Source organism: Lolium rigidum, chromosome 1 (assembly GCF_022539505.1).
Source record: "Lolium rigidum isolate FL_2022 chromosome 1, APGP_CSIRO_Lrig_0.1, whole genome shotgun sequence".
NCBI lineage: Eukaryota > Viridiplantae > Streptophyta > Magnoliopsida > Poales > Poaceae > Lolium > Lolium rigidum.
The window spans coordinates 295,337,200-295,348,364 of NC_061508.1; the positions used below are offsets into that span (position 1 = coordinate 295,337,200).

The 11,165-nt window shown below is 44.0% G+C and overlaps 1 protein-coding gene across 2 annotated transcripts; it reads right to left on the bottom strand.

The window, feature by feature from the left end:
• Positions 1 to 925: 925 nt before the first annotated feature.
• LOC124696407 (alpha/beta hydrolase domain-containing protein 17C-like) lies at positions 926 to 5,684 on the bottom strand. 2 transcript variants are annotated; one of them, XM_047229150.1, is made up of 7 exons: positions 5,362 to 5,684; positions 2,963 to 2,999; positions 2,599 to 2,835; positions 2,485 to 2,532; positions 1,546 to 1,976; positions 1,341 to 1,428; positions 926 to 1,274 (listed from the first exon to the last, which is right to left on the bottom strand). In XM_047229150.1, the coding sequence occupies exons 1-6, from the start codon at positions 5,682 to 5,684 to the stop codon at positions 1,353 to 1,355; spliced, it is 1,152 nt and encodes a 383-aa protein (XP_047085106.1). In that variant the 3' UTR covers positions 926 to 1,274; positions 1,341 to 1,352. The 2 variants fall into 2 exon arrangements, with proteins under 2 accessions (XP_047085106.1, XP_047085099.1); XM_047229143.1 differs by having other exon boundaries at positions 926 to 1,428.
• Positions 5,685 to 11,165: the final 5,481 nt, after the last annotated feature.

Here is an 11,165-nt window from a genome sequence, read left to right on the forward strand (position 1 = left end):
ACGCGGCTTTAACGTTTTTTCCGGCGCGCCCCAAATTGCTTTGGGGGACGCGGCTGGAGATGCTCTAAAACCCCCATAATTTGTCCTCTCAACTAGGCAAGAGGAAGATCGTGGGATTTATACATATAGATGGACACATATTTTACAGAAGCTAGACGATAAAAGGAAACTGGGCAGAGTCTTGAAAATACTACCTCCGTTACTAGTCACAATGGCAGTATCATAAGTAGTATCATACACTACATGCATGTAAAATGCTGATGTGTCATATCAATTAATGATGAAAGAGATGATAGTGGTATCATAGGTAGATACCGTATCATAGCATGTAAAACTAGAAATATTAATGCAAACAAATCTTGTACTCCCTCCGTCTCAGTTTACTAGTCTTCCCCGTATCCCTAGGTCGCCAATTTGACCTATATAATTTAAATTATATAATGCAAAAATTATATCATTAGAAAATAGAACATCTAAACTTTCTAATGATATAATTTTTATAACATATAACTAATGCTAACTTGATCAAATTTACGATCCAGGTATACGCGCACGCCTAATAAACTGTGAAAGAGGTAGTACACACTTTTGTATTGAGATTCTACAAATCATTAAATACATGTAACATATAATACTACTACATGATACTATGCATTGTGAAGATAATATCGTACACTAGTATCATATGCATGATACTACTATATATATGCATGATACTACTATATGATACTCCCCATTGTGACTAGTCTAAGCTGCTAAAACCGCTTATATTATTGAACAGAGTAATAGTTGTCATTATGACTATGTATTCAACTAACAGAGCAGCTGACCTGTCCTTGCATGATTCTCTATCACGTATGATAAATATTCTATTAACAGAGCAACTGGCAAAACTCTCTACCACGTTAAAACACGAGAGTTGAACTGGACAAAGGTGATGAGTACATTAAATGATTCAGTGGAACATTTCAAACTCAAGATCTATGACGAAACGATGAAGTAACATACTTCCCAGGGGGAAGACAAAATTCCCAGTTTAGTTGGTTCATATCTATGAAATGTTTCTATGAAAAAGAAAACTACGGCAGTGTAATGGTACAACATATGTACAGTGTAACAACGGTGTTCAATGATACTCTGCAGGAGTAGAATTCTTCATGTAACAAATGATTGGCTTTGAAAACTCGGGGTCGTGAATGAATGATCATTTCTTCTCAAGCAACAACTCAGTGTGAACAACCCTCACCCAAATGAGTACACCTTTCACAGCAAAACTAAAAACACCCAATTGAATAGATTATACAGATGGAATAAATACAGATGACTAACCAAAAACTAACCTTCCACTATTTTCAGCTCCCAGAAGTGGAAGTTACTTTGAAGCAGTCAATATTGCACAATTTGACAGACCTCATCATCCCTCCAAACCTGTCACATAATGAATTGAATAAGTAAATAAGACACAGGCACAACAAGGATATATCCTGTAGCAGAAACCCACATTAAAAAGAAAAACAAACAGAACAAATGTAAGAGTATACAGACCGGTCAATGCTTTTCCGTGGTTTATCAGGTTGATCCACACTAGGCCTCGGCTTGTCAGGATGATCTACACTCTTTCTGCTTTTATCCCTCCTATCTATGCTGCCCCTTGGTTTCTCCCGTCGGTCCGTGCTCCGCCTGTGATCAGTGCTTGACCTTGATTTTTCCCTGACATCCGTGCTTCTCCTTGAACTCTCCATACTTTCAGATCCCGTATCGAGATCTGAAGGACCTGAGCTTTCTGGAGATTCATCTTTCAGTGGTGGTGACTTCTCTATGGCTGAGACAAACTTCTTTAGGTGCTTAATGTATTCAGGATAGAGTTCCAAATTACAATGGTTTCCCCCTTTAACCCACAGAGGCTCATACTTTACTTTCGAGAGTTCCCACAGTGCTCTCCCATGAGTGCAGTCCACAACATCATCAGCTGTACCCTGCAGATGAAATAACTTTAACAGTTGAGAAATATTTATGTAGCTATGCAACAGTCATCTCTTCCAAAACACCATAATCAAATTTCTGAGAAAGGAAAGAGTTGTAACCTTTGAAAGGAAAGGATGTCACACAAACATTACAATAGTACAACTTTCTTTTACTTAACTCAACCACTTTACATTTGAATTTATTTGTTCATTACCCGCAAAAAAAAACTTATTTGTTCATTAGATTATATGATGCCAAATTAATATTTTTGGAACTTATAAAACCAGCAAGTGGACCGGTGAACCAATAGCCAGGCCACTTTGGTCATCGGTCCAGTTTTAGAACTGTGGTAGTAAAACAAACGAACATGAAAAATATTTGTAAAGAATGGAGAAAATAATATATAATAATAATCAAATGTAAAGGCTTCATTTCATTCCCATTACAGCTAACTGCTGGTGTTCTTTTCATATGGAGTTTAACACCTCTAGGAAATCTTACTGTCAGTAGGATACTCACATGGATTACTAACACAGGACATTTGACCAATGGAACTTTGTCAATGTTCTGCAAATAAATATAGATATCAGATCAAGGAAGATAAAACTGAAAAAAGCGAAGTAAAGTAATCACCTTATATATGTCAAACCAGTATGTATGTTTCACTGGATACATTACTCTCAAGCCAGATGAAATTGGGCTGTGTAGAACAACTGCTCTCAAATGAGGTAAACGAGAAGCCAAATCCAGAGTAGGACCACTGCCGACTGATTGACCATACAGAATGATGTTCTCCTCAGAGGTACCATAAGTTTCTATGAGACACCTATAAGCAGCCTCTATATCTGCATAAGTATTCTGCTCACTTGGCTGCAGAATCAAATAGAAATAAATCAAATCAGCTATACAAACCGATGATAGCTGAACCGCATAAAACAGAAAACAAAGAGGGAGAGGGGAGGAAAAGTACTTTCCTAGAAAAAGATTGAGTCTATACCTTCCCAGAAGATTGCCCATACCCAGAATAATCGTAACTGCAAAAAAGAGGGAGATCATGCGTAAGTTACTATGCGAAACCAAAATGGGTAGGTGTTTAATGTATTCAGTGAAACTTATATTGCATTGACAGAATCAAGTGTTCAAGACTAAGGAGCACAAACAAAAAGCTTAAAAACAAGCTATATGTACATATAAGAAATCTGCTCAAATTTTGCATAACCATGTATATAAATATACTATAGCTGCCAAGAGTCAAAGCAACAGCTGGTCTGCTATAAATAGAAGGTCAAGCAAACAGCTGACAGTGACCTTATGAAAAGGCAAACTAGATATGAAATTACTGCTTGGTTCCACCAGGAAAAAAAAAGGCAAACTGGGACTGGAGCTATAAGACAGACAAATGGTGTTTATTACTCAATTGAAAAGAAAGCACTACTCAAAGGTGGACAGGGTGTTTCTACACCCGGGTGCATATGCACCCTTTATTTGAAATGCATATTAAACATATTTTAAAATGTTAGAAAAATACAAATAAAAATTCTCCGTGTATACCTTGACATATTACATGCTTACAAAGTTGTTTCAGCAAAAACCGATATGTTTCGTGCCTTGTGTAAAAAAGACAAATCTTTGGTGCTAAAATAGTCTATTTTTTGAGGCATTATTTGTCTTTTTTACACAGGGTAGAAAAATTGTTGGTTTTATGTGAAACTTTACGTGCACACATAGAACATGTCCCTCTATATGCTAAATTTTTTTACTAAATTTTTTATGTTTTGGAAATATGTTTTATATATACCAGGTGCATATGCACCCGGGATCAGATTTGGTTTTCCGCTACTCAAACAAGGTAAATATGAGACAGAGTAGACCAACTACTTATTGCTCCACACCACCACCACAAGATCTGACATTGGATGCGATATAGACTAAACAACTCAATGTATCTAACCTGTAAACAGCACATATGGCAGTGTATCAATTATAAAACAATAGCGACTGAATCAGGAATGCATAATTCCCACACCAAAAACCTGGCCCACGCAAAGGGCATATGGAACATAAGTTATAAACAAAAGCTCCTCCACTTATTCACTACCTACGCACAAATACATAACCCGACGAAAAATCTAAACTTGGAACTGGGAAGTAAAACAGACAAGAGTTCCAATCAAAGCATGCCCAATTGAGATCCCTTTGATAAGCCAAATATTATCCATTAAAAATGAGTAAATTAGGAAACAAAGAATGAAATGTGTACTCAGTGTGCTAACATTTCCTAGGACATCCGCAAACAAATCTATAGCTGAAATTCTGATAAAACCTAACCAATTTAGGTTCTCGGTTCTGTGGGTGCAATAGAAGTGATATAAATATAATATAAGTTGCGCTAGAATCTAATACAAAACTGGAGCAAAAAATATATATTCCATATTCATCATTACACATAACCACAAAATATTTACAGTATAAGATCCCTAGGCAATTAATGGGAAACAGAATCTACAAGACGAGCGAAAAACTAGTCTTTTTTCTTTTCAGCAAGGCAAGAATATTAATACAGAAGTAATAATAATATGAATGTGCCAAAGAGGTAACAAAAATTTGACCAGAAATGGCGACCAGGACACATTCTGGTACAATCAATCCTCAGTTTGTACCAACTGAATTATTTAAGGTGCTACAAGAATATTCCCAATGAAACACTTGAATCCAAATGTTTCATTTTCCTTGCCCAGACCCTACAATTTTCAAACGACTCTAGCGGTGACGGTGACATAAAGCAGACTGTCCCGTCACTGGATAGTACAGTGGAGTGCACTAACATCCAAACTTCCCAGTCAGCCATAAATCCTGGAAAATATATATTTGTTAAAAGTACAATGATCAACTTCAATCAAACCTTCCCTATTAGCCTAGCCGCCGGACCATGCAACTAGATACATGCCTCCTCCACAGACATTCCCGCTGGTTCAACAACTTGAGTCAAATCACAACAGTATCTAACAACCAATGCTACTTTCCGTGAAGGGTTTGAATGCAAAACCAACTGCCGGCACGGGCTTGAAGATTACACTTCAACTAAATCATTAATTCGTACCTAGGACGACCTGCACTAACGCAAAATAAGGAGGCAATAATACCACTGGTCCCGAGTACAAAATTTAAACCCCGATGTGAAGTACAAAATAGGGGGGCGCCTTCAGAGGTTCCTACTGATCTACTCCAAGATCCTAAACGGGCAAAACCAGGCAGTCGAGTTCTACACTAAATCCAACTCCTACAACTTCGGGCTTCAGTGAAAATGAAGCAAAATGACAGCGTCATAATAATTCGTAACAAAAATGTGGATACTAAACCAGCGGGATCTCTCCAATGCGAGGGGGACGGGCGTACCCCATGAGGTTGACGTTGAGGTGCGAGCTGAGCTCGACGAAGAGCTCGTACATCTGCCCCAGGTCGGCGGCGTTGCCGTGGGAGTAGAGCAGCGTGAGGCGCGCCCCGGGCTGGCGCACGTACATGGCGACGACCTCCGTGCCGCGCTTGGTGGGCAGGCGGCGCGCCTCCACGCCGCCGCGCCGGGGCACCCCGCTGAGCTCCACCACCGCGCCGTCGGCGGCGGCGGCCGCGGGCGAGGGCGGCGGCTCGACGCCGTAGGAGGGCGGGGAGGGCGGGAAGAAGGCGAAGCGCGCCGCCACCGTGGAGGCGACGGCGCCCATCGCCGGCCGCCGGGGAGGGTTAGGGTTCGGGGAGGCGGCGGAGGCCGAGGAGGAGGAAGGGGAGATGGCGAGTTGGGTATTTTAATGGTGGGCGGCTCCGTCTTCCCGGAAGCTGCTGCGATCGGAGGGGAAAAGGGGAACGGGGAGAGCGGCGAGGGTTGTTTCTTAACGATCAGGTGGGGCCGATCCGGTCTAGTAGTGATTAGTGGCTAATCATCTGGTACTAGATGAAGAGTCATCATTTATTGAGTGGTGGATCATGTGTACAAGGTGATTAATTTTGAGGATGCTAGGGGCCTAGGGCACCTACACGAAATTTGCTTCACTATCGAATCCATGGCTCATGTGGTTCTGTGGTTGCAAAATCACAAATTCAGTTATGAAAGCGTGTAAGAGGCACATATAATTATAACATTCCTTTCGATCTGAATTACTTGTCGCAGATTCAGTCTTAGTTATGTGGAAGAAGGATGTTGATCGAAAGATTACAAGTTTCTCGCCCTACCCTAAGAGCATCAGCCCGTAAAAGAGGCGGAAACTGAAAAACTCCGGCGGTAATACGGGTTCGGGCCGAAACTGGGCCAGAATGGAGCCTGAACTCGCGGCCTGGCCCGTATAACGAGTTCGACCCCCGAGAAACTGTGCGGCCGCCCCGTATTAAAAGAGGCCACGGAGGGGAGTTCGGTTTCCAAACCCTACTCCCCTTCGCCGCTTCCACTCCCTCCGCCGCCACCTCACACGTATTCCGGCGAGCAATTGAGTAGGCCGCAGTCACCCCTCCACCCTCCTAAGCGGCGCGATGGCCTCTCGTGGCGACTCAACAGGCCGCGGCACCGGATTGGGCGGCGGGGACTCGCCGTCGCGTCACCCGTGTTCCGCACAGAGGCGGAACGGTGGTAGTGAAACCGGTCGGAGGGCGCGCGCAAGCGCAGCGCCCGCGGTGGGGAACTGGGGGCTCACGCCCTCAGGGAAGCTAGCGAGGTACGCCAACGACGGCGAGGGGTCGTCGTCTGGCGGCTCCAGTCGCGCACCGCGGCCCCCCATCGATGACAGCTCCGACGACGACGACGAGCTCGTCCCCGCGTGGTCGCCCACCTTCTTGGCGGGCGACTACGTCCACGGCTCCGACGAGGAGGACGCCGTGCTCGCGCAGACGAAGGCCATCTCCGCGGCGGAGGCCCGCGCTCGCTTCCGCCGGGAGGAGGTGGACGACGTCCACCAAGTGCGCGAGTACGAGACGGACCGCCGGGAGGAGCGCGTCTGCCGCGTCAAGCTCGAGATAGTTGAACTTGACGCCGAGGAGGAGTGAAGCTCCTCGACGCCAGGGTCGATGCCGTCTGCCGCCGAGACGCGTATAGGCCATTATTAGGCCGCATTTTGGTTCAAATTAGTAGAGCCCGCCGGTGTACTAAGTAATTTAGGTTTAATTTATCGAATTATGTAAATTTTGATGCTCAATTGGAGCATCAAATCCATCTATATATATGATCATCGATCAATTTCCCCGCGACATTTCAAATTCAGTTTTTCAGTTCTTGTTTTACGGATTATGCTCTGTGACAAGATTTTTTCGACCCGTAAACAAGAGTTCGATGAACTGAACTCCGAGTTTTCAGTTCACATCTTTACGGACTCTGCTACTCTAAATCACAAAGACCAGCTGCCCGAGGAACAACAAGAATGACACCAGATACCAAGTTCGCAAAAAAAACACCCAACACCGCAGCAACATAGAAAAATGCAGCGGCTCCTCTTAGACCATAACTCCTTGGGGACTAGCAAAACAGGCTGAGCCTTCTTGGCGCGATCAAGGGGACACAATTTGTAGCAACAACAAACTAAGCCACCTTTAAAACATAAGTTGCGGTTGAGATGGTGAATTTGGGACACGAGTTGCTTTGGGACACAAGTTGCAGTTAAGATGGTGCGGCTGGGATATAAGTTGCTTCGAGACACAAGTTGCAGTTGACACGATTACTCAGTTTTTATAGGATAGATGTTTCATAGGAAGGATATTTACTACAAAGCCATCATATAATGTATATATGTGTGAGAATTGCGAAATACGGCACTAAGATGTATGCTCTGCGTTTCATAGATTTGTCCTGATTATAGATGATGAAATGGAAGAACCATGATTTACATTTTTTTCTAGATGATGTAGTTACTAAACATACATATGAGTATTGTCTTATCTACAATTGTACATACCTTCACAGGCATGATGAATTTACAAAATGAGAGACAAAATTGCGTGAGGGTGCAGGGTTATGGGCATGATGGCAAGGCTCCCTCTTTGAAGCCTGGATGAATGGCTGGCTAAAGACTTCATTGTGATGGTGTAAGGGAATGTATAATGATTGATACGACCATCTTATTTTAATGTCACCACATAATTTAGATATAACAATAAATATGGTATAGAATGGGTTATTCCTTAGTCTTATCTCTCGTAACCAGACATCTCTAAATATGTGGTGATATAGATTGTTGCTAAGAGATCATCACTTAATTAAGAGAAGCCAAACCTCTTTTTTACTTTTTATTTTCTCCACCTCAGTGTTTATCCTATGTGGCACTCATAAAATATCACTCCAAAGCAGTTGTTCAAGACAAGGTGACACAATAGAATGTGAATCGCGGTTGGGAAGACAAATAGATTGCAGACACTGGCAGAGGAAGAGATTGGTGAGTAAACAACCATTTGCAGAATTAGTAAACTAATATTAATGAACACATTAGTCTTTTCCTTTTGGACAATTTTGATTCTCTTACAACTTTATATCAATGCAGCTACTATTTGCGTCATGTTCGGGAGCAGTAACCAAGAGGCCAGAAACAAAATCAACTTAGTTAACAATAGCACTTTCTTACGAAAACAGTACCAAAATAAAGTGAATTTTGAACTTTGAAAGCGTATTAAGAATGGAAATGTTGGTTTCAAGAAGAAGAAGAAGAAGAAGCAAGACATGGCATGAACATATTTTCGGAGAGGAGTGGGACTTGGTGCGAACCGGTACCCTCTCGTTTAGGGTTTTCTCTGCTCCGGAGGCGATTTCCGTCGCCACCGTGAGATCGGGCCGATCTCCGGCTCCCCCTCCCGTGCTTCCCCCCGCGCTCTCGACTCTACCCTCGCCCGGAAGCCTCTGGTTTCGTTCGAGGTTTTCCCTGGTTCGGCTGCTGCTTGTTCGCCTGTCTAGGGTTGGGCGTGGATTGGCGATCATGGATGCGACGAAAGATGAGATTGGAAGATCGAACCCTGGGTTCATGCCGACGGCGGACGAGGCCGTGTCTGCTGGTCCGGGTACCTCTGCGTCACCTAGCGGGGAAAAAGATGCGAATCTGGATGACATGTTTGCCCATCTGGAGCTGAACGAAGAAGAGCTAGATGATGTTGTGATTGGGGCAGAAGAAGCAAAAGAGTATCACCAAGCAGCACGATGGCTTGCAATTGGCAAGGTACACACGTCCCGATCGTTCAGTTCGGATGCTCTGATTGAGAAGATGAAAGTTGTCTGGAACCTGTCTCGCGATCCAATCTGTAGAGAAGTTGGTGAAAACTTATTTATCTTTCAGATGTTTTGCTTGGGTGATTGGAAGAAAGTAGTTCACCAAGGCCCCTGGACTTTTCGGGGTTGGGGAGTGATCATCGAAGACTATGACGGATTAAGTGATCCTGAGAATTTTGTCTTTGGCGGCATCTATGTCTGGGCGCAAATCCATGGCATACCGGAATTATATCGCAGAAAAGAAGTAGTTGATGACCTTGCCCGGCGTGTTGGCAAAGTTAGGGAAATACAGATGACCCCAAAACTGTACTATGATGGGAACTATGTGCGTCTTCGAGTGAGAATTGATATATCCAGGCCCCTTATGAGGTTTGTGACCTTATCAATGCCGGAAGGAAAAAGAAGGCTGGCGGTGAAATATGAGAAAATCCCATTCTTTTGCAAACGGTGTGGTCTCTTGGGGCACGATCATGAGGAATGTGGTGACGGTGTTTGGACTGAACAACAACTGCAATACGGCTCTTGGATGCTAGCTGTCCGAAGAGCAAGTCAACCTGCTCCGGCGCCCCGTCGGTTTGTACCTCGGGCTCCGATACGTGGAGGTTTTGCTGGGAGAGGTGAGGCACATAGCGCTGGCCCAAAGAAGCGCTCCTCAGGCGATGCTGATTTGGACTCCACAGACGACTTGCGAGAGTCTGCTACAAGCCCATTGAAACCTGGGGCTCATAATGCCCAGGTGATTGAGGAGAGTGAAGATGAACCAAGTGCTAGGAAGAAGCTTCAGATGAATCTGATTGAGGGCAGCAGTGAAAATAGCATGGAGGATGATCCCAGAGTTGGTGATACACCTCCCCTTCCTCCTCCGTATGTAAAAACAAAAGATTTGAAGAAAGCAAGGATGTCTCACAATATGGATACTGAAAATAAAAATTTGGCACCAGCGGCGACACCCCTCGAGGGTGATCGCCGAGCCCAATGAGTCTGTTACAATGGAACAGCCGGGGAGGGGCACCCGCGACTGTTCAAGAACTGGTCACTCTAGGCCAGACTTATAAGCCCAGCCTGGTTTTTCTTTGCGAAACCAGACAATCTGAGGAGCGTGTTAAGAATCTGCGTCACCGCTTTGGTATGTCTTACTGTTTCCATGTTAAAGGTGAGGGTTCTGGTGGTGGTATTGCACTCTATGCTGTAGAAGGGATTACGGTGGAGCTTCTGTCATTCAGTGAGCGCCATATTGATACCCATATTAGTGGAGGGCCATACGAAACTAAATGGCGAGGTACCTTTGTTTATGGAGAGCCTAAGGCAAACAACCGTTATCGCATGTGGAACAAGATCAAGTCGATTAAGGCAAGCTCCTCTCTACCGTGGCTCATGATTGGGGATTTTAATGAAGCCATGTGGCAAGAGGAACATTTCTCTAGAACAAAAAGATCGGAAAGGTTGATGTTGGACTTTCGGGAGGTTCTTTCTCATTGCGATCTGTACGACATTGGGTTTGCTGGTACCCCCTGGACTTTTGATAATAAGCAAAAGGGTGACAGAAATGTAAAGGTAAGGCTTGACCGTGCTGTTGCTTCCCCTGAGTGGTCTGCTCTTTTCCCGGATTTGCGGCTCCGTCACCTTATATCGCCTCGTTCGGATCATTGCCCTTTGCTACTGACTACAGACCCAGGTCTTGTGAAGAGACCAACTCAGCCAATCCGAAGGTATGAGGTTATGTGGGAAAGGGAGCCGTCGTTGGCCGCTACGGTAGAAGAAGCTTGGTCTAGAAGGGTGCCGATTGATAGCCTGGGTGATATAACTGATTCACTGAAGTCTATGATGAAAAGCTTATACTCTTGGAAGTCCGAATTCTTTGGTTCGGTTCCTAAATTGATTGAGCAAAAGAGGAAAAAATTGGAGGAGTTGGCTTTACTTACTGATGAGGGTAGTATTGAGACAAGAAACAATATTGCAAAAGAGATGGATG